Here is a 23,335-nt window from a genome sequence, read left to right as displayed (position 1 = left end):
CCTGTAGCCCGTGGAGAGGAGACCACGCAGGAGCAGGTGACCTGGCAGGAGCTGCTGCCCGTGGGGGATCCAGGTTGGAGCAGTTTGCTCCTGAGGGATGGACCCCGTGGTACGGACCCGTATCTGGAGCAGTTCTTGAAGAGCTGCTGCCTGTGGGCAGCCCACGCCGGATCAGTTCAGCAAGGACTGCATCCCGTGGGAGGGACCCCACAGCACGGGACGAGAGTGACCGAGAAGGAGCGGCAGAGAAGAAGCGCTATAGACTGACCATAGCACCCCTGTTCCCCTTCCCTGCTCGGGGGGAGGTGGTGGAAGAGGGTGGATGGTGGGGAAGGTGCTTTTGGTTTATTTCCTTTGCTTCTCACTTCTCTAGCTTGTTAGTAATAGGCAATAAATCTTACTATCTCCCTACGCTGAGTCTGTTTTGCCCGTCACGATAATTACTGTGCAATCTCCTCATCCTTATCTCAACCCTTGAGCCCTTTTCATCGTATTTTCTCCCTGTTCCTCTTTGAGGAGGGGGAGTGAGAGAGCGGTTGTGGTGGAGCTCGGCCGCCCACCACCACAGGCTGAGCATTTGCCAGGGTCTGAGTGAGCATCGAGCAGCACTCAGGAGACAGAAATCTGTGGAAAAAAAACAGCTGTGAAATAAAGCTATGACAGATAAAAGCCATTCCCTTTTCAACTTCTTCTCTGTGCTGGATGCTACAAATGCAGTTTTTTATGCTGTTCTAGGTAAATAAGATTTAACTACTGTCTTCTTGTACTGTAGTGTAGGCCAGGCTCAGAGACATGCTTCAAGGTAGGGGCTCATCGTGTTCCTCCGGTGCTGTTCACTTCTTAGCCCTCAGGAGCCGTCCCTTTAGGTTGGCCAAGACAAAATACAATTTGTCACTTTAAAAGAAGCTCTGCCACCTTGAAAAACGTGACTTTCTCAGACTATTGCCGGCATTTACTCATCAGGCGTGTGGAGAAATTTTCCTCGGAGCAAAGCAGAGAGGCATGTGGTTTGAGGCACTCTGCATAGCCGTAATAAACGTTTATTTCTCTGAGGATAGCTGCTAGATGAGAACTCATCATCTCTTATAACCATCACGGGGACGCTGCTTGATAACGAGACCAAGAGACACATCTGCCGGGACCGTCGCCTGCCATTTATTTACCTCAGACGAGATTAATTCCGCGCAGCGACCTCCTTCCCCCACCCACCACCACCACAACCCCTCCAACACACACTCCCCGGCTTCCAGGCCCTTCCACCGCGGCCAGGGGCCGCAGCCCGGCTCCCCCTCAGCGAGCTGGGCTCCGGCTGCCCGGCGAGGAGCCGTGCCGGGGGCCATGCTGGGGCCGGCGCTGGGCGCCGAGGAGCCGGGGCTGGCGGAGGGCCGGGGCGCCATGCCCGCCCTGCCCGCCCTGCTCTGGCCGCTGCTGGCCCTGGGGGCGGCGGCGGCGGCGCTGCTGGTCCGCAGGGGGCTGCGCCGAGGCCCAGCCACCGAGGAGGAGGAGGAGGAAGCGGAGGAGGAGGAGGAGGAAGAGCCCAGGCAGCAGCGGGAGGAGGCGAGGAGCTCGGCGCAGGTAAGGGCGGTGGAGGGGGGCGTGAAGTGTGCTGCCCGGAGGGCCCCGTCTCCGGCACCCTTCCCTCCCGGCTCATCCCTTTGGGGGCTGGGGGTCACCCAGCGAGCCCCCCAGGGCAGGGGAAGTTCCCCTGGGGAAAGAGAAGCCCCCTTGGGCCAGGAGAAGCTCCCCTGGGGGGGGGGGGGTACCGAGCTCCTCACCGAGCCCCTCCCTCAGCTCCGGGTGCAGCACCCCGGGGGGCTGCCCGCCTGTCCAGCTCCACCCGGGCTTCATCCCTCCTGCAAAGAATTAAGAAAACTCCGGATAATGCTCGCCACAGCACGACGGAGGACCTGGGCAGAGTCCCTCTGCCCTGCTCTTAATAAAGAACACGAATTATTTGCCTTTATTCTAAGTCAAAGCTTCATTACGACTGCATTAATACGTGGTAGTAGCCGTGAGGTGCGTTAATGACCGCTGGCCATTGATGACCACAGCCACCTTGCTGAGTGTATGTTTAGGGTTCGATGCGATGTGCTGTGATGAAGTTTCCATATGATATTGTCACGGTTGGTTGTGTCTCTCTGACTTGCTGCAAGCTGTCTGCAGCAGAAAATCTCAGCAAAAATTACAAAAAAAATCACACATGGGGATATTGCAGTATGGAAAGCAAAGTAAGCTCTCAGGAGAACACACTGAACAGAAGTAAGTCTGTATTTAAAATGAATACATCAAGCATTTCTAACACTTGTACCTGTTGCTGTATCTTCTTTTTCTTCTGAGATAGGCAAAACAAAATGAATTTGCAAGGGTTTTTTTTAGGTGGGCTATAAAATAAGTGGTTTTGTTCTTCATGACTTCAAATGTGTCAGGCTTCCCATCATAACACCGGTTTTCAGGGTTTTATTGCTTTGCCATGGAAATTCAATTTTTTATTTTTATTTTTTTGGTCTTTCATCACTGTGAGCAGAACCTTGGCCTGACAGCATATACATCCTTGAATTAGCAAAGAGCAATTGAACGAAACACCAATCCTCATAGACCTTCCTGTGTCAAGGGATGAAGAGAAATTTCAGAAACAATTTAATTATGGTTTTATAATCATTGATACTACATAAATTGGCTGTAGGACAAGTTAAGATTTTGCAGAGCCAGCCATTATCGGGGGCAGTAGGGGACAGAAGGGGTGGACACCCACGTTAGTGTCAGACGCAGGCCAGATGCTGCAACGGTGGCAGGATTGATAGTTCAAGCAGAAGACATTGGTTCCAATATATATTTTCTGATCAGAAATGCTGCACCTTGCAGGCCTGAATAGCGTAAACCAAAGCAGAGGAGGAAGAGACAAGCTAAGGGGATACATTTGTTTACACTCACTGAAATTTTTATCATTAACCTCAACTTTTGCTGCACTGAGCTGATTCCTGCTCTTTAGGGGACAGACTTTAGCAAGTCCCATCTACACTGAGTATGACCACCCTTGTATGAGACCTACCAGTTGTGACGTAAGTGCAGAGGTGGCAAAATATGGTCCTAAGGAGGTATGATCAAAGAAAATAAGTTCCTAAAGAAAGATAACCTGGGTAAAACATGTCCCATGCTGAAATGAAAAAGGCAGGCTTGTCCTCCCGTGACAGTACCCTGCCCATTCTTTCTCTTCTCTATTTTTTACTGTTTCCTTTTCCTCACCCCTCATCTCCACTGCTCCTTGTCATTTCCCATCACGTTATCTCTGTCTTTGGAACATCATGTCCTCGAGGCAAAAACTTTATCTCCTTATGGAAGTGTAAAACACTGCGTGCTGCTTTGGCACTTAGCTGATGCAAGAATGCCAGAAGAGCAGAACACCTTTCAGATGCCAGAATTTGCATCTGAAAATCTCTACTGACACAGCATCAGAAAGGGTATTAATAGCAAAGTATTCCATTCAGAGATGTGGCCAATACCAAAAACCGGGGTGTGCAGGTATTGCAGGGTGGGAGCCCCTCGCTGCTGAGGTACGAAGCCAAGAGACAGATCGCCTCCAGTGCTCAGGTGTGTTGATACATCCCAGCAGCCAAACATCTGCGTATCCTGGAGTGGTGGATAAGTCAAGATCTTAATTAAAAGAAACTAGGTGGTTAATTATTTTTTCAGTTTGGGAATGTGTTTTTGCTGGTGATTCCCAGCCGCTGCCCCATGGGTGGGCTGTGAGATTGCCTCTGCGGGGCACCTGCTCTTACAGGGCTGCAGGTCCCTCCGATGGTGGTGGTGGGCTGATCTCCGCTCTTCTGCAGGCAGAGGGCATCCCCACGGCAATGGGCAACCAACGCTGGCCCAGGGTGCCTCTGCTGGAAGCTGCAGCCCTGCCCTCTGCAGGGCTCCTTCCCAGCCCAGCCTCCCAGCCACCTCTGAACCCTTCCCAGGTCCCAGTCACCAAAAAGCAGAAATGCTGGCAGAGTACAGGACTGCACCAGCCTCTCCCAGCATCAGTGCTGGTGGAAGGCAGCTTTGTTTCATCGCGCTGTGTATAGCAGAGCAACACGGTGGAACGATCACAGGTCTCGGAGCAAGCTGTGCACTTCAAGACACAGTCTGGATTTGTTTCACAGCCCATGTGAAATAAGTATGGTGAACAAAGTTTGTTCAAACGTATGCATGGCCTCCACGCAGTCATACAAGCAGATTTTGAATATAATGTATGATACATCACTCATACCGGTTTACATTCTGACTATTGTCAGACACACAAAAAAGCGTCTAGAAATGATGCTAGAGGCTTTAGTCCTTTTCAGCATGGTCTTTTCCCTAATAAAGAGCCTTTTAGGAAATTGTTGACAAGGTTTGACAGAAGACATCTGTTTGAACTGAATTGCCATTGGGTTTTTGGGGTTGTATTTATTCAAAGTTTTGGGGGTTGTTTTTCACATCAGACAGTTCAAAAGAAGAGCTTTTTGCACAGATGTAGTGATATCATCTTCTTTAGGTGATGTGTAAAAATGTGTATTACCAGATACATCCCAAAAGAAAGCTTTCTACTTTTCCCAAGTGTTTTTGTAAACTGGAGATATTTTTTGCCTCTTGCAGGAGTGGCTTAACAGCAGCAGAAATACAAATCAGTTCCTTCAGCTCCAGAGGTGTGCAAACAGACCTTTTACTACTGCCTTTCGTCTTAGATGGTACCCTTCGTGCCAATGAAACACCACTGCACGATTATTTTCATATAGCTGACCTGTACGAGAATTGATTTCGTAGGTTTCCTGGAAGGTGCTGGAGTTTGGTAACTGCCGCCTTAAACCGGCGTCCTGATCCCTTGTTGCGATGTTGCTCTAATTAATTAGAATAGCTAATCTCAGGAAACTGGTTTCTTCATCCCCAGACATCCCATCAGGCGCTGAGAGCAGCCGAGCCGAGGCAGGTACGTGTCAGCTCCCTGGGTTCGTGGCTGCTGCCTGTGGCCTCTCCTGCGCCCTGGGAAGGCTGGCCAGCAGGACGATACTAATGTATGCCTCATTATGTCAGGGCTTCTTCTCAGATTTTTCATTTGCCTTTGGATGTGAAAGGAGACAACCCCAGTTCTGGCTTCCTCTGTCTTCGGTCTGCTTTTGTTACCCGTTATTCCTCAGGGGGTTCCTACAGGTAAATTCATCCTTGGGAATATGTACAGAGGAACAGATTTTCCGTGCTGATGGCCCAGCTCCTTTCCCTGAGGTTCTTGGAGCACGCGTGATGGGAGCACCACCTCTTCCTTTCCTCTGCCAGCCTCCCTAACAGAAGTGAAAAAATTCACCATTGCCAGCACCTATTTCCCATATAATTCAGTGTATTCATCGTGTGTGTTTCCCATGTAACTTTCCCTTCCAGACAATTTTCTTTCCTACTGGGAACACGTGTCTGAAGTCATTTTGTTAGGGAAAACTTTGTATTAATGCACATTAATACTAAGATGATTTATATTTGTGCTACAGCTCACAGACCAGGCTCCAGCCCTCTGTTCAGATCTGTAGGTATGTGCGTGTAGTGCTGCGACAGCCCGGCCCAAAGAAGTGTCTTTGTGTTCTGTCATGCGTGAAGAGCCTCTCTGTTTCCTTTGCTAATGAGCACAGTATGTTTTTGTGGCTTCCCATTGTCACCTTAGTGGAAATTGCCGTTGTGTTGCCCTTTCTCTAGCTACTAAGGGCAACTGAGTAATTTTTTTTTGACGCTGGTACCTTGCTGTTTCTCTGGTGGACTCTTGCTTTGCCCCAAACCCCATCCTTTCTCTTCTCAGAAACGCAGTTTCTCCTTCACCCAGTTCCCACTGATTTAGGAAACGTCTCCCACATTGCAGCCTGTCACTGGGACAGGACCACGTGGCAAAGCCAGACCGGCCAGGATGTCTGCTTCCATTTATGAAAATCTGATTCGGAGTTAATGAAACTCAGGGCTGCTTATTTCCCAACGCATTTGTCATGCGGATTGCTCATTGTCTGCTGGTGGAGCAATGCAAGCTGCTGGCTGGCTGCAGCACAGCTCCGGTTTGCTTACCCCGAGGTGGAGCCTCTGCTCCTGTGCACCGGAGAGGAGCTCCCAGAGCAAATGCTGGACATCAAGTGGCGTGGTCGACATCCTGACCAGAGTGCCTGGTGCCAGCAGCAACGCTACATCTCCCGGAGGATGCTGAGGGAAACAAAGCTGTCCTACTCGGTTTTCATCCCATTGAAGGTTTACTGAGAAAGCTGAAGAGCACAGTGATATCTCGTTCAGCAGTAACAGCATGTTTCAGGGAGGTTCTTCAGAAAGTGCTTTTCTGTTTGCTCTTTTTCTTTTTTTTTTCCTTTTTTTTTTTTTCAGTGCATGTTGGTGTTTCTTTTGCTGGCCGAAAGCCCCCACATTTATCTTGTTCGTAACATAAGGTGAGAAAAAACTAGTTTAGCTTTCGCACTGGGAACGAGCACTAGGAAACAATTTAATTGAATTATTTCTTAAATCTGGAAACGTTTTTCTGTTCACAGACTCCCTTGCCAGCATGGGGTAATTTTGCTTTCTTTTATTTCCAGTGTCCAACCCACTTAATTCAAGTGTTCGGAAAGTGGTAGCCTATAACAATTTTCTGAATCTTTATTCATGTTCTTTAATGAATTCCCCGATTCCCAGTGTGCGAAGCATATAATAGCTCCCCTTGGGTTCCCTACACTGAGTTTATTTTGTCCCGGTATCCCTCTGCTGGGGAAGGCTTTGCGTGCCTTCCTGGGGCAGGCAATGTTCAGCACTTCCCCGAGTGGGACGAAGTGCACGAAGCTGCAGATAACATTCATGCCATTTTTAATTAAGCCTGTGGCCAGCTGGTGGCACTGAGAGTTGAAAGCAGACTTCCTGATTTGATAAGACACTTACAAAAAGGTGCTTGGCTTTGTAAAAAAGAGTGTCTTTCTTATGAAATGATTGAAATGTGTAAAGGTAAGCATATTGGGGTATGGTTTTATGGCTTTGAACACACAGTTTATATTTTCGTGACTAAAGCTGGTATTTTTTAACAGTTGAACCTACGTCTGTGCCTTCTTTCTTTGTGACTTTATGTCGAGCTACATGAAGAGCATCACATAAATTAAACACAAAAGCGTGAAGGTTTCAGAGCAATCGTCAGAAATACAACCTTAGGTTATGTCAAAAGGGAAAAAAAAGGCAGGGTGTGTGGGGGGAAATCCTGTTCCACTGGGTCACAAACCAAACGGCCATGAACTAAAAATAATCTTTCTATTGTTCCGCAGAATGCGAGCACAAATTAATACGCTGTCTGATACTACCAAAAGTCCTGATCACATTTCTCTGCATATACTTAATGTGTTTGGATTTGCACTGTTGACTTTATCTGGTCACTAAATTCAGCGGGCATAGATGTGTTCTCCCCGTACAAAAACTTCATTTTTCTGAAAGGAAAAGTTACCCCGAGAAAATTCATTTCTCCGTAATGAGTCCATTAAGTTAAGTGAAATAAATAATGAAAATTCCTTTTTTTTTTTCTTTTCAGAATGGCCGAACGCCCGTGGTAAAGAGGCGTGACTAATTCAGTATCCTAAGGGCTTCCAAAGGGAAGAATAGGGCGGGGTGGGGCTCCTCAGCCCTACAGCCATCTTACAGCAAGAAAAGGGGCTGGATAAAGGCAGGATTTAATACAACGGTCAGGCTGAAATAATACCTTTCCACTGAAAGGAAGCTGAACCTGGTAGAAGTCCTTGGTGATGAAAGGAAGGGAGGTGCTGTTACTACCGAAGGACGGTGGAGGAGCAGCAGATATCACAGGCCTGGGAGAAGATCATCACCAGAGTGGTGGGCTATTTGGGGATCTTCCGTCAGTGGTCAGGTTTGGTGTTTTCCTTGCGCTCAGCAGCCCCTGAGGAAGGATGTAATTAGGTTCTGGAGTGCTGCGTGGGTATTTGGGGCCGAGGAGCCAGTCAGTGTGAAGACTCCTGGGGTGCAGTAAATGAGTGTCAGCAGCGTATTTTTAACCTCTTAGTCATGGATGGAGAGGAAGAGGGATCCTTGGCTAGCAGATGAAATATCATTTAAGTAGGAAATGTTGTGCTCGTCTGGTAAAAGCATACAGCAGTCAGACTGGCAAAGCATTAAAAGAAAGTCCTGTATTTTTTCCAGCTTATTGCTTGCTCTCATTTATGTGGAGAAAAGAGCCAGGAACGTGATCCTGCCCCAGCTGAGACTACGCTGTCAGAGCAAGTAGAGGTTGCATCTTCCCTAATTCTCTCTTGCACTCAAAATTTTCCCTCTGGAGTTTTCCCTGCCTCTGCCAGGGCTCTGTACAGCCTCGGGCTGTGCTGGCTTATGGCAGTCTGGGGGAGGGAGATGGTGCAGTTCCTTCATCTTGACACCTCCTCGTCTCTCTGTGTGTACTCTCTCAGGCTTGCAGAAGTGTCTTGATGTGAAGAGAGGTTAGAAGGAGGTGGGATGTCTCCTATCATCTGCGTTTGTCTGAAAAGTGGCAAAAAAGCCTCCTTCTTCTTGCCTCCTAAGTTGGTACTGCAGTTTCTGTTGTTGATGGTGGCAGTGTTGCTGAAAGCAGCTTTATTTGGGAGGTTCTTTGGCAAAGCCTTTACAAAACGGTGAATGTTTTGTTAGGAGTGCTGGGAAATCATCAGGGTTTGTTGAGATACCTGGAGCCCTGCATTCAGATCTGGGGGCCCCAGCACAAGAGGGGCATGGATCTATTAGAGTGAGTCCGGAGGAGGGCCATGGAGATGATCAGGGGCCTGGAGCACCTCTCCTATGAAGCCAGGCTGAGGGAGTTGGGGTTGTTCAGCCTGGAGAAAAGAAGGCTCTGGGGACACCTTACAGCGGCCTTCCAGTGCCTAAAGGGGGCTACAGGAAAGCTGGGGAGGGACTCCTTGTCAGGGGGTGGAGTGATAGGACAAAAGGTAATGGCTTTTAACTAAAAGAGGGTAGGTTTAGATTAGATATAAGGACGAAATTCTTTACTGTGAGGGTGGTGAGGCACTGGCACGGGTTGCCCAGAGAAGCTGTGGATGCCCCATCCCTGGCAGTGCCCAAGGCCAGGCTGGATGGGGCTTTGGGCAACCTGGTGTGGTGGGATGTGTCCCTGCCTATGGCGGGGTGGGGTGGGGTGGAACTGGGTGGTCAAGCATTCTGTGATTATATGATTCTATGAAGTTGGAAAGGGATATTGTATTTACATGTTCTGTAGCTTCCCTCAGTTGTTCGTTTCTGTACCCATCCTATAAAACTCAGTTTCCCTGAAGTTCTGTGTCGTGTAGTAGGTTTTCACATCAGAGACTCCCCCACCCCCCAAAAAAAATATATTGCACAGGAATTGCTTACAAAGACGTGATCTATTTGTATTTTCACACATTTCACTGGACAGATGCATATGCTCAAAAAGGAGTAGTATAAGCTCAAGATCTTCCATATTTAAATCCATTTTTTTCACCAAAATTCTCCTGAATATACATTTTATGTTCCCCATCCTGTGTGAGAACCTAATTCCCTCCCTGCTGCAGGCAGAGCGGGATTTTTTCCTTGAGTGGAGCAGGATATGGAAGGTGGTCTGTTTTGTGGTAGGGTTTGTGGAACACCTCTAGGAGATGAATACGAGGGTCTCAGAAGAGAGATGACTGCTCATGGGGATAAAAATAAGGATGGCCTTGCTAACTATTACGAAACATAGTAGGGTTTTAATGCAGAGGTCGTTATTTCGCTCGTGACTGTTCAGAAGAATATAACTATAAACCTACCAAATGATAGCTCAGGGAGACAAAAGAGATGTGCACCACTTGCTTTAAGCTTGTAATTTGAAAGCTGGTGGAATTGGTGATGCAACGGGGCAGGTATTTTGGCTCCAGTTACTGTGATGTTTTCCCAGAAGACCCAGAAATATGCCCGTGTGTTCAGAGAGTGGCAGGTTGTAAAGCACACAATTTGGGGGAGTTTATTTCATGAATTTGGCATAGAAGAAATAATGCTGGTTCATCTCTCAGAATAATTAGCTTTAAGTCCTAATGACGTTGCAGAGCGCCTTTGGGAGAGCGTATGAAAACTTGTTGCTCAGTGGAAGGAGTTTCGGTACATCGCGTGGCCATGCAGGAGCTGTAACCTTGTCCGTCGCAAGGTGGCTCCGAGTCGTTGCCTGTCACATCTGGGGTTGTGTCCCTGTAGCTCAAAGGGACGCGGCCACCCAGTGAACCTTTCTCTTTTCTTAGGAACAAATTTTAGCTTTCCTGGCTCACCATGCAGTGTTCTGCAGAGTGTGCTGGGTTCCCTCTCTCTCTCATGAGCTGCAAGCATCATTCTTCGGTCCTGCAATCACATCCGCGACAGCACAGCGCGCGTACCGCTCCTCTGTGGCTCAGTCTGCCAGCTGGCACCGGCGCTCTGAAAAGGAAACAAGTTTCCCTGTTACTTGGGAGCGCACATCTCCCGAGTAATGCTTTCTGACCAGGGAAACCTGGGCCAGGGAGGGGGTTGCTGTGCAGTGAGCTCCTGTTAATTAAAAAGAATCAAAATAAGCCTTCTCCTGTCTGTGCTGCTTTTTTTAAGGCAGGCTTACCCTATCTGAAAAACAACTTTGATCCTAGACAAATCTTAGGATAAACCACAAATATGTCTGCTTTGGAATAAACCTACCTGGTGTTTCTGGATTTACATTCATAAAGGCTTAGCTAACGCTAATTAATTTGGAATAAATTAACTCAAGTTGGAACAAGGCCATAAATTCTAGTCCAGATTTGTACTGGGTGTTATTTGGCTATGTCTTTCAGCACATCATACGTATTAACATAATTTTATGCACGTACATATTTATACATACACACACAGGCACATACGTATTCCATAATGCCTTTTTTGCTGTCCGTCTTGTAGGTTCCAGTGAATGGGCAGCTTGTAACGTCAGCCAACATCAGAGAGAAAAAGCTTCTCAAGGTACCAGTAACAGCTTTAGAGTTTATGTAACATCTTTCAAGAGAAACTTGTTTTAAGAATGTTGCTTATTTGATAGTCCTTTTTAAAGACAATTTATTGTTCCAGTTGATGGAGAAGTTAAGAGGTGAGTGAGGAACATAACACCGAGTAACCCTCTGGCAGGGTCACACTGTGGTGCTTGTTACTACAACCACAGGTGGGATGATCTCATGGTCTGCACCCCAAACCAGGAGCTAGAATCTCCTGTATTTCAGTTCCAGCTCCAATATGGGACATTTCCTTGTGTCTGGGCAAGGGTCTTATCTGGGCATTGTGCACTTGGAGTGGTAGGAAAGAAAGTATTTGTGCTTTGCAGCCACTGCCCTTCCAAGCAAGGAGCAGCCCTCAGCCTGGGCAGGAGGCATGTTCATGGCAGGGAGTATCCCACCTTACAAAAGTCAAGAACCAGTGTGTTACATCTAAAACATTCAAATTTGAAGACTTAAAGGTAGCTCTACTGTTTCATCAAGCCATATGAAAATGGCCTAAGCCACTGCTGTGTCCTTCTGGATCAGTGATCACTACAGATACCTTCATTAAAAAATAGATTATTGTATGCCTTTTGTTTTGTTAATCATAAGCAGGGTCTTAATGTTGATTTCAGAGTTACTGAAAATGTGCTCAGGACCACTCTTGTACCCACTTCGAGAATCCAGCAACCTCATGCTCTCTCTCAGAGTAGCACTGTGTGTTCTCCATTTTAAAACTATTGCCCTGACTCCTTTTCTTCATGATGAAATGTAACAAATACCTGTTTGATCTTTCTGCTGCACATCTCCTGGATGCTGTAGCCTAAGAAGAAGAAGAAAGCCCAGTGTTCAGACAAGGAGGCGTTGAAAGATCTGCTTTCTGTGGAAAAAGACAAGCTGCAAGAGGAGGAAGGTAAGAAAAGTTGTGGTTGTTCTGTTATCTGATTGTTATTACCAGAAAATAACATGGGATCAAATATTTTTAAAGGGAGGCATTCTACACTGTTTTTGTGCTCTGTGTCATTGGGAAAAACAGCCAGTTTGAGAAAGTCTTTTATCATCTGCTCATTTCTACATGTAACTACAGATGGGGGCCGTGTGCTTTCCTGCCGCACTTCTCAGGTCCTTTCTGCATTCACAGAGATGGCAAATCTGTGGATGAGAAAGAATATCTGACGTCGCCAGAGGTCCACTCGGGAGCAGGGTCCTGTCTTTCTGCTCTTGCTCCAGTCCTGTGGCTTTTGCCGTGCTGATCCACAGCTGGAGCTGTGGTCTTTCCAGGCAGCTTTTTGTTGGGCCCGCGGACGAGGCTGGAAAAGGCGCATGGATAGTACACAGCCAATTCCTTACACCCATGAACAGAGCCAAGATCTTTGGTAACAAGCAAAGCTGCAAAGAAACCTGGCAGAGGCTACCATGGGTCAGGCAGCTATAATTTCACTGGAAAATACATGACACTCCATTCTTGCCTGTCTGTCTCCCCCCCCCCCCCCCCCCCCCCCCCAGGGGTCATATTGAAAACAACCAAATCTAAGCTTTTCTGAGCTTAAAAGATTATAATGTGATTAGTGTGCTGGTGAGAGCAGGAGAAGCCCTCGCTGCTGCTGGGCTGGAGTCCTCCCTGCGGGCGCTTGCATCAGGAGCAATGAGTGCCTGCAAGGGCACAGGAGAACGATGGGAAACAGCAGAGGCTTTCTTCAAAGGGCTGTTTAGTTTTTTTTGGACAGATGAACCAGCTGAACTGTTTCATGTGTTCAGGGATGTTTAGAGAAAGAAGATGTTTGTCTCAGTGAAATCAGGGGACAGTGTTTTTTCTTTGTTAACCATTTCTGGCAGTCCCTCCTGTCATGTCGTAGACTGGAGAGCAGAGATGAAGGCAGAGCGTGGCCTGACTGGTATGAATGAGTGCATGTGGAAGTCAGCTGGATGGCAGCGGGTCTTCACATCACACACCAGGTCTGAGGATATGCTCAGGGCTAGAGAAGGTCAGGAAATCAAAGCCGTGTTTGATGGTTAAGCTTTTCATGAACTTCCCTGTGCTGTCAGACGTACAAGGCTGTGGATGCTCTGTTGTGACATCTCCCCCGAGGGAAAGGGGTGTCACATTATCAGGCTGACACAAAGGACAGAAGAATATGTGCAGTTACATGAGTCAGGACACATGACAGACAGGTTTGCGATGGGGATTTCTTATGTAACGTGGCCTGCGTTTCTGCAGAGACAGCAAGCACTGTGCAGGGGAGATGCTGCATGCGACCGGGCAGCACCGCTGCAGGGGCACTTTTACAGCCAGCATGGAAAACAAGCAGAGAGCACTTTACCCTGTAAGTGGTACAGGCAGTAGAGGAAGTTTCTTGTTAACTTAAGATGAGTCACCATGACCTTTGCTCTGTGTTGTAGGTGTCTGGCAGACCAAGATCAGCAGCCGAGAAAAGAGACATTTAAGGAAGGAAAGGCTGAAACAAAAAGGTAAATTTACAGGCTACGGAGAGTTTGCACACCTTGATCTGACTGGGCTTCTTACTCCTCCTAACTTCCCAGAGTCTTTCTGTTTGCTCCGTTCATCATTAGAGAGCAAAATCTTTGCACACATTTAGACTGCTTACTTATAATCATAGAACAGAATCATTCAGGTTGGAAAAGACCTCTAAGATCATCTAGTCCAACCTTTAACCTGGCACTGACAAGCCCACCACTAAACCACGCTACTAAGTTCTACATCTACACGTTTCTTGCAGTCCTCCAGGGATGGTGACTCAGCCACTTCCCTGGGCAGCGTGTTCCAACACTGCACAACCCTTTCAGTAAAGAAATTTCTCCTAATATCCAACCTAAACCACCCCTGGCACAACTTGAGGCTATTTCCCCTCATCACTTGGTGCCTGGGAGAAGAGCCTGATCCCCACCTCGCTACAACCTCCTTTAAGGTAACTGTAAAGTACAAGAAGATCTCCCCTGAGCCTTCTCCTTCTACTTAGGAAAAAACAGGTTGGCGAGCCTTGTGTTTTATTCCAGGCTTTCATCAGAACACATACTATTAACCACAAAACGTTGAAAACAAATGTCCATTAGATCTGAGATCTGCTAAAGGTCTGGTGTGATGGGATTAGTTCATTCTGTGCTACTTGACAAAAGATGTTTTCTAACAGTGAATGTATAGAAACCTGCATTATATGCCCAGTTCCAAACAGCTTCTTTAATTCGGGCCTGCCCAGAATAAACAGCTATAAAAGGGAAATGTACTGTTATCTTAATGAGATAAAATAGAGCAGCATTATGTACTCACACCACACTTTTCCTATGGGGATTTCAAAGTGTCCGCCATGCACTTATGCCTATATATATTTCTGCTGATTATGTTATTATAACTGCTGTATAAAAGCAGGTCATGGAATTAACATGTTTGGAAATGTCTTGATAATTTAATTATCTTTGTTAAAACCATTAGTGTAATGGAGAAACCTATGAAGTTAAACATATTAGAGCAATTTAGAAGCTAAGAAATTTGGAATTGGGACACACAGCTGGGTAAATGGGGATGTTTGTGCACTGTCAGCAAGAAGACGTTATCTTAAAGTACCTCAGAAGCCCTACTAAAATTCAAGATCGGGGCAAGTAAATGGCAAATTTTGATCTAAAAATACACAGACATTTTGGGACTACTTTATCATCTAGATTATAGAAGTCAAGGGTTAGATATCTGCATGACAGTCTTAAGGGCTTAAAGTGCTGAGGTCTCTACATGGTCTCCAGCAAATCGTATGGGCTCACATTTGGCTTTGTTCATGTCAGTTGGCCTGTTGGCACCAGCGATGCTGGCTGCCTGTGCAGAAGGAAGTGTGCGTTAACCCTAAACCCACGCAGGTTTTGGTGCTTTGCTGGCCCGGGGCGAGGGAGCTCAGAGGACCAAGCTGCAGTCGAAGTCACTGGTGAAGTGCAGGAGCCTGCGTTGTGCAATGGATTGAATCAGCTGATGGTGCTGGGCCTTCTTCCTGATGACATTTACAGAGCAATGAAATGCGCTCTTCCCACTTCCAGAGAGAAGCCCTAACCCTGCTGAGTGCTGATGGCTGTTTCCCAGCAGGGAATAAGCAGCAGCAGCAGCAGCTTTAAGCTGTGTGAAGGTGGGGTTGATGTTAGCACTGGTCCCCTGCCCACCAGAGCATCAGGAAAAGGCTTTGCTATTCTGAAGGCTGGAGTTGTAAAGTGCTTTGTGAGCCCTTTGGAACAAAAGATGTTGGAGATAATTATCATAATTTCTACCGTGTGTATGCCTAGCACTGATTTCTCAGCAGCAGCCTTGGACTACCGACATCCAAGAGGTTTGCTTTCCTTTCCCTTGGAAATCTTGCTGTTCTGTTTCTCTCCCTTTACTGTTCTGGGTCCCAGCTGGACCCTTGAGGCCTTGAGCCACCCTTGCAGTCAGGGAGCGATGCCCAAGGTCTCTGTGCTGCTGCGTCATCTGCTGCAGGGCTTATAGTCTTCCTTCTCACACGGCCTTCGTGTTTGCTGCTTCAGCGTTCCTTTCCCAGGGGCATGCTTTACTGCCACTGTACCTGTAAATAATTTTGTCGTGAATCTGGACATTATGTCTGATGAGTTTGGATCAGGCTTTCTTTCCCCTGTATAAACTCTGTTGTAATTAAAAATGCTCATAACCCTGTGATAATGTTTATTCCCGAGAAGACGCCAGCAGAGCATCTCAGGGCAGCTCGGTGGTGGAGCCGGCCGTTGACTGGGATGAGAAGGGAACGGGGTGGCCACTCGCAGAGGACACTGGTGGCCGTGGAAAAGGTGCTCTCATCACCAGGGCAGAGTGTGGGACTGTGCTAAAGGCCTCAGAAGCTACAAGAGAGGAATCTGTGCCCTCCCAGTCAGAAGAGGATGTGTTTTCCAATATAGGTGAGTGCCTGTGTTCCTAGAGGGAGCATTGTAGAGGGAAAGTTTCATGAATTATGGTGTCCTGCAGCATACATTGCCTCAGAGAGTCCTGCCTGCTGGCATTCATCCTGCACGCATGGTGTTGTCCACTTGCATTGAACCCTGTTAGCTGTCCTTTATTCTCTAGCATGATGGCAACATGAAAAGAGAAGTGTTTGGCACAAGAATTTCTCCTGTATTGCATACTACCTAGTGGGTGTATGCTGCTTTCTAGCCACAGGTATTTAGTGTTTGGTTCCTTAGCAAAGTCCAAGGTTGCACACACATGATCAGAGTTAGGCTTTGGGTATATCCATGTGTTACAAAGAAGTATGGGGCAAGGTATTCCTAAACTAGCTTGGGTATTTGACAGTTGGCAGCAGTGTGTTCATGGCAGCGCTGCATTGTACTGACACAGTTTGCTCAGCTTCCCAGCTGATTAACCCACTGTTGGTATCCAAACAAAATCACTTACAGCTACTGCGAGTCTCTTGGTTGTGCTGCTGGGACATTCTCTCTATAATCTAAGCTGAAGGTGGAAACTGCGCTTCTAAATATTCAGACTCCTTTAAGGCACTGAAGGGATGGATTGCCAGCCCATTAGGCTAAAGATCAAGAGATAACATCAGCTTTCTCACTAGTATTTGATGACTTTTCTTTTCCATCATGGCTTAGTTTTTATGGCAAAGCCGTGTCTCACATTTTATTTTTACTGTGGGTGATACTGCAGACTCTAGAGCAACGCTAATAATTAATAACTGGGTGGAAATTGGACCTTTGTATCTTTTAGACTCTCTTCCTAACTTCTTGGGGGCAGAGGGTTACAATAGTTAATACTGCTTTTTGGTTAATTTCCAAAAGCATTTGGTTTTCATTAAGATCTCACTGATCGATCAAGCTTAATGACTGGATTGATTGGTGTATAAGGCCACATGACAACTCACCTTCAGTAGCAGTAATCCAGGACTCTGGCGGTTCAGAAAGCGGTCTTAGCTTGCCCTTATATTGCTTGCTTTCTTTGCTGGAGTCCTTTCTTTTCCAGAGTACGGGGTCAATGTCAGAAGGTCATTGGTACCATTTTTCACTCTCTTGCCTTCAGAAGGCCAAACTCCAGGCCGATGTATGACAACAACCTCTGCCAGTTGTGCACAAAGGGCAAAACAGTCCAAGAGAGTGAGGAATTTGACTAAGTCCAAAGAAATGTGCTGGTGTGACACACACTTTGAAGTGATGAGAAGGTGTAAATAGCAACTGTGCAGGACTCTTTGTCCCTGGAAGATAATTTCTCCTTGATTCTTTAGCAACAGAAGTGGCTGCAGGCTTGGGATGGTGAGAACATGGAAAGAGATGGGCAGTGTCAGGCCGAAACTGCAGTTGCCAGCTGTGAACATGACACCACATTTTGTGTTACTGTTTGTTTGCTTTTTGAAATGCAGGAACATGGGATATTGCAGAAGTAAAATCCTGTCCTGTGACCTTTGGGACATTAATAGAGCTGTCAAAGGAGTTAGGTGAGTGGTCTCTCTTTGTTTTTTTTTTATTGCTTCCTTCAGAGTTCTTGTGCTCTGTTAGATGCTCGGCTTAAAAGTACTCTTGTTGGTCTTATATGGGTCTTTTCCCTTACAGCCACGTTTTATTAGTCACTCTCCCTTTTAGAGCTTGCTCACATCTGCAGCCCAGTGCACCAGCCTTTTGGGGAGTGACGTCAGAATGTATTACTGAATGCTTTCCAAACCGTTGTTTATTGGAATAAATAAAAAAAAATTGCCTCCCCTTTACTTCTTCCCCCCCCCCCCAGCAAATTCCTTCTTGGTTAGATTTACTCACACAGAAGATTTCCAATAAGTTTTGATGACCAGCAAATTCAGAGAATTTCAAACCGAGGGAGGGAGCAAATGCTGAGGCCAGAGGGGCCCTGTGAGAGGTTGCTTAGCCAGCAGTTTCCTCTCCTGTGCAGCAAGAGATTTTCAGCTTGAGCCTCTCTGTGCATGGTCTGGAGAAGGAAGAAGTGTCTCCTGGGCTTTGCATTAATCTTGGGCCCTGTTTTTAGTTTTCCCTTTGCCTCTTTGTAACTGTCGGTACCTCTCATGGCCCAGCTTCAAGTGCTCCTGTTGTGATGTGATGCGCACACCTGTTCTGTACACTCTGATGGCTATTTCTGAAAGATTCCTTCATATGCCGTCAGCCTGCCTGAAACCCCAATTCATCTGGAGGTCTGAGTGGCTGATGAGTGCAGAATCTGATCCTGAATGGTTCTGAGATGCTAAGTGCAAGCATAGATACACAGAGACGGACATCCATGCACAAAACTTAGTTGGTGTGAAGTAAGCCAGAGCAATGGAATTCAATTTTAAAGCCATGCGTTACAGTTAATGTAATACTTGTCATATTTGATCATCTGTTTTCCAACACTGCATCAGCAGAATGAAGCAGTTCCTAATGTAACAAGTACAAGTATTTACTCACATCTGCATTTATGCAGCAAGAAATCAAGCTGGTGCTTGAGAAAAACTGCATAAACAACGACATTCTTTAGGTGAATATAAGAAAAAAAAAATCACAAAGATGTAGAGAAAAAATTGGTTGTGTATGAAAGAAATGAAGAAGATGCTAGTCTGTTATGTACTGGTGTTAGAATGGGACTAAAGGAATTCATTCAGGGAAACGTGTGAATCCTAGTGGTTGCTTTAGTTGCTGAAAATAATTATCCAAAAAATGTTTAACTCTTTTTTTTTCCTCCACCAGCTCTCTCTTATCTGTGCTCTTTCTCTGAGTAATTCATTTGGTATTTATGGCTTTATCTGAATTACTGTTAAGAGTGAGCAGAAGTTTTCTCACTAAAGTCTGTGGGAGTTGGAGCTGGCTTCACTTCATGTGGCTTTTGTGCTGTTGGAACTGTAACTCCCTTTTCACATGCTCAACAAAGATTTGTTGGAATTTATATCTCTGAATAGTATTAGTGTAGCCACTCCTGAGCGGGTTGTTTTTAATAACTTGTGTGTAGTGTCCTCGTCCAGCCTTCTTTAATAAATCCACTGTGATGAGCAGCACAGATTAATGTATGGATTAAATTACATAACATCCAGGCATCGTGGCATAACTTACAGATAAAGAGATGATTAATTGGTTTTAATAACAGGAATATAGCTATGTGATTATCTTTTAGGTTTTTTTTTCTTCTTTTTTTCTTTATTTTTTAAAAAGCACACTTTTCCTGCATGCAGATAATGTAAAGAGTAAATCATCTGAGGACAGTCCTTCAAGATGCTGCTGGAGCACCAGCTTGACTTTCCTCCCAGCAGATGATGTCTGGCAGGAGCAGGGGATGTCTGCCTGCTCATTTTCCATTGAAAGAGGGGGACACTAATGCTGATGCCCTTTTCGGGCTGTTTTGTAAGCTGCAAAAATCAGGGCCCACTTTCCACAGTGGCTCGTTCACATGAGGCTGGCAGAGGTGAGGGTGAAACTCAGGTTGGGTCTGGTTATGGGCAGGTGCCCAGAACTGCTCTGAGCTCAGACAGAGCTGCAGGCACCCTGTGTGGCACCCTTGAGAGTGGTGAGAACGTGCACTTTATTTGTGTGTTTACTTAGATAAAGACAAAAAAGGGAGAAAGTAGGTACAGTCTTGTTTTGTGTATGCATTCTTTGCTGTGCAAAGTGTAATTAGAGCTTCTGGGCAGCAAGACCAGCTGCAGTGAGACTGCGGGCTCCCATAGACTGGTGTCCTCGCTCCTGCAGTTGTACGTAGCAGCTGCTGGCAGACAGGCTCAGGAACAGGTCAAGCATAGAGCAGTCACTCCCTGTGTCCCTCTCCACACCCAGCAGAGAATGGTTCAGGGACAACCTGAGCCAGAGGCAACAATATGGGCTCTGCATTTCAAAAAAAAATTCAAAACACGTGTTAGCAATCATCTCAGATTACTAAATTTTCAAAACAAATTCAGAGTTAGGTTTGGTTCTCATAACTGAAGCATTGCGTCTCGCCCTCTCCCATGGTCCAGCTGGGAAGGTGGAGCTGAGCAGCCTCCATCCAGGCAGCTGCCAGCCCAGTGGGGTTGCTGGTGTTGTGCTGTGCGTGGGGCACGTCCCTGGGGAGAACAGGGAACTGCTGGAGCACAGGGTGCTTTTGTCAAAACGTAAATCTCCCTCCCAGAGCCCACATGGGGCATCTTGAAGCACAGGACAAAACACCAGTGTACGGTGGCAGCTGGGATTTCAGTCTTTTTATGACTGGTAATTTTTCATTTATTTTTTTTAACTTTTCCCTCTGTTGGAAAGGCCAGGGTAGGTCCTGAGTGCTGGAATGATTTGGCATGAACAGTATGAGCATTAGGTGCCCTTTTCTGTTGACCTTTTGGTCAGGATCGAGTGCGGTATCTATTTATACCCCTGTTGTTGGGAGACCTTACCCTGCTCTTGCAGGAATGGTGCCTGCTGAGTGCAGTAGACCCCTTCTTGATCTTGCAGCCCTGATTAGCTTAATTAAAGGAGCACCCAAAGCAGCTGAATGCAGAGAGGAGACAAAACTGCAGTCTTCTTGCTTCTCTGCCCAGCAGTAACTGAGATCCTTCAGCAGACACGTGAGCTTGGCCATCAGAGGGTTTTATAAATAACATTAATTGCTTTAAAATAAATAAATAAAAACCAGTATTCTCCTCCCTTGGTGCAGTGTTTGTTGACCCCTGTGAGGCTGCTGGGGAGTGCCAGGCTCTTTGTAACTCCTGAACCCAGGCTTGCTGGCACAGGCAGGAGGGAGGCAATGCCGGCAGCTCTTCAGCAGCGTGTCCTTGGATTGCGTTTGGCACACATCACCCCTGGCGTGCCCTGGGTTTGCTCTGCAGAGCTGTGCAGAGCTCCTCTTCTTCAGCAGAGCGATGCCACGTCTCTCCGAGAGCAGAACGCACAGGAGCAAATTCAGCAGCTTGCTCCTGCAAACGTCTAAGCAGATGCATTTTGATTGAAAGCAGGACTGGGAGGTTTTCTGCCTGCTTTACAGCTTTCTCCTAAGTAGTAGGAGGTTTTTTCCTTTGAATCATCAGCCTTGATACTGATGTGGAGGGGAGTGTCGCAAACGTGTATTCCCTGAATTTGGATGAGGTAATGGTTGGCAGTAAGGCCTGTGCTGCAGGCAAAATGAGCTCTTTGACAGTCAAACAAGGCCTGTTAGCTCTTGCAGGCCTGTGAACTAAAAAAAAAAAAATGCCATTCATAACCTGAATATGTGCCGGGGTCGTTTTATCAAACCCAGATCAGAACATTTAATGAGTCTCTTTGTTCGGTGGCAGGGCCGAGCAGAGCAGGGGGAGCGGGAGGCCGGGCGCCATCTTGTGAAGTGCCAGTGACAGCAACGGCCTGACTCTCTCATGGGGGCTCTGGGGCTTACCACTCGCTGCAATTCAAAACATATAGACAGAGAGGGCTGCGATTCAACGTATATACACCTAGAGGGAGAGGGGGAGAGAGGTAGCTGATGGGGGAGTACAGAAGGTGGAGCCAAGCTCTTCTTGTTAGTGCCCGGTAAGACAAGAGGCAATGGGCACAAAGGGAAGTATGGGAAATTCCAGAATTTTTATTTTTTTTTTTTTATGGTGAGAGTGATCAGGCTGCAGAATGGATTGCCCAGAGAGGCTGTGGAGGCTTCATCCTTGGAGGTATTCAAAACCTGCCTGAATAAGGCCCCGAGCAGCCTGCCTAGCTGACCTGGCTGTGAGCAGCAGGGTAGGACTAGACGACCTCCACAGGTCCCTTCCGAACTCAGTGGTTCTGTAATTCTCATTCTGTCATCAGTCATCAGCTCTACATACTCAAACAATTAGTCCCTAGCAACCTTACCCTTAATTAGCTAGAGGAATTCAGTATCTCGGAGCTGGAGCCACCTGGTTAACACTGATGGCTCCAGTCCCTGGTGGTCACAAATGTTGAGGTGGCCAGGCTCACAGGCTCTTTGATGAGGGAACAGGGCGCTGAAAGGACAACTTATTTCTTCCTCATTTTTTCCTTGCTCATCACTAGTGTTTGCATGTTTTTCATCTGTGCGTGTGAAAGAGGAGAAAGGGGGTGAACATCTCTAGCGCCCTTGGCATAGTTCACTTTGTTTCCAGGCCCAGGAGTTGTTCCAGTTTTGCCAGGCATCTTTCCTGCTTGCTCTGCAGGGTTGTCCTGGTTCCACCAGACATCTCTTTTGCCTGCCCTGCCTCCTCCCCTTTACTTCATGGGCTTTACTGCTTGCATGTCTTTCCCAATACTGTCTCTACCACCAGTTTCCCTCTGCCCCTTTGGTGACGTATTTTGTACTTCTGCTTAGTTGTCTCTCAAAACACATATGTTGTGGCTGGTGATGCTGTTACAAAATGTATAAGTTGCACAATGCTGCTGGCGGGGTTGTGTTAGAGCTCTGATGTCTGGTTTCAAGGCAAAAAAAATATGAATTTTATTGCGTATTTCTGCTACCAAGTGCAGAGGACTTGTGCTTTGGTGACAGCCTGAATGGCTACTGGTCTGTCAGGGCAGTTTCTGAGAACTGGCATCCTTCTTCAGAAATGGAGCATGTCCATCTCATTACCACGAGGGCTGGCTTTTTACCTATGACTTGGCATTTTCCCAACAAATGTGTCTTGTTTGCTGAGGCGCATTTTCCCTGGGATCTTCAGATAGCTTCTGCGTCTCATGACTTCCTTCCTTCTGTCCTGGGGTTAAACTGAATTTTAATACCTTGGTTTCATGCGAATAAGCAGCTTCTTCGGATTAAAAGTCTCCAGTCTGGGATTCACTTGATACTTTTGCATCTTCTGAATTATACTAGAGGAAGGTGCCAAATGAGGAACTCTACGCCCAGCTGGTAGTAGCAATAATTTCTACCTGTAAAATTTCCACCATAAATGTAACCTTTCAACCGGAAATTGCCTATCCGTGTGCACTGAATGGTTTCCATGCGCAAGGGCTCAGCAAAAATTTGGGTAAGGACCATGCACATTACGCAGCCACCTGCCCTTTGCAATACCAGCCACAGAAGAAGTCAGCACCATAAACAGTAAACAGGCCCTTGAGGATTTTGCTCTGCCAGATGAAGAACTGCTCTCCCTTAGGTTTCTGCTGGCCCTACTAGAGTGGAGAATACCCAAGAGAGATCCTGACAGCATATAGTCCAACGCTACAACTCTGGACTAAAAAAATTTTAATCCTCTTCTTTGTGACACAAACTGGTTTTTGCAGAAGTACTTTCTAGCTTTATTTTCCAGGCCAGATAATAAGGTTCAGCCTGTAGGATGTGCTACTCAACCCTCTCTATCCATTGGCACAGGGAACCTGCTGACTCTTCCCTTTGACCAGAACCCACTGCTGGAAGGGAAATACACTACAGAACGGGAGAGATTTTAAAACAGAGCTCTGGGATAAACACATTTAATCCTATTTTCCCACCAAATTAAACAAATTGTAAAGAGTCT

General features: G+C 46.7%; 1 protein-coding gene across 5 annotated transcripts in view; it reads left to right on the top strand.

Moving 5' to 3' along the window:
* The first annotated feature begins 752 nt into the window (after positions 1-752).
* Positions 753-23,335, top strand: part of LOC106047369 (protein LYRIC-like) — a 33,484-nt gene continuing 10,901 nt past the window's right edge. For 3 of the 5 annotated variants that reach the window (XR_010830652.1, XR_007158001.2, XM_048047398.2), the window contains exons 1-6: positions 771-1,575; positions 10,903-10,962; positions 11,793-11,883; positions 13,371-13,439; positions 15,657-15,872; positions 17,327-17,401. Coding sequence is in view for 3 of the 5 variants with exons in the window: in XM_048047398.2 (XP_047903355.1) it covers positions 1,339-1,575; positions 10,903-10,962; positions 11,793-11,883; positions 13,371-13,439; positions 15,657-15,872; positions 17,327-17,401 (748 nt within the window). In the remaining 2 variants the exon portion in view is untranslated. Of the gene's footprint in view, positions 1,576-10,902; positions 10,963-11,792; positions 11,884-13,370; positions 13,440-15,656; positions 15,873-17,326; positions 17,402-23,335 lie in introns of all 5 variants that reach the window. The other 2 variants (XM_066994992.1, XM_066994991.1) reach the window with 2 other exon arrangements.

The sequence above is a fragment of the Anser cygnoides genome, chromosome 3 (genome assembly GCF_040182565.1).
Source record: "Anser cygnoides isolate HZ-2024a breed goose chromosome 3, Taihu_goose_T2T_genome, whole genome shotgun sequence".
Lineage (NCBI taxonomy): Eukaryota > Metazoa > Chordata > Aves > Anseriformes > Anatidae > Anser > Anser cygnoides.
This window is presented reverse-complemented; position numbering and strand designations above follow the sequence as displayed.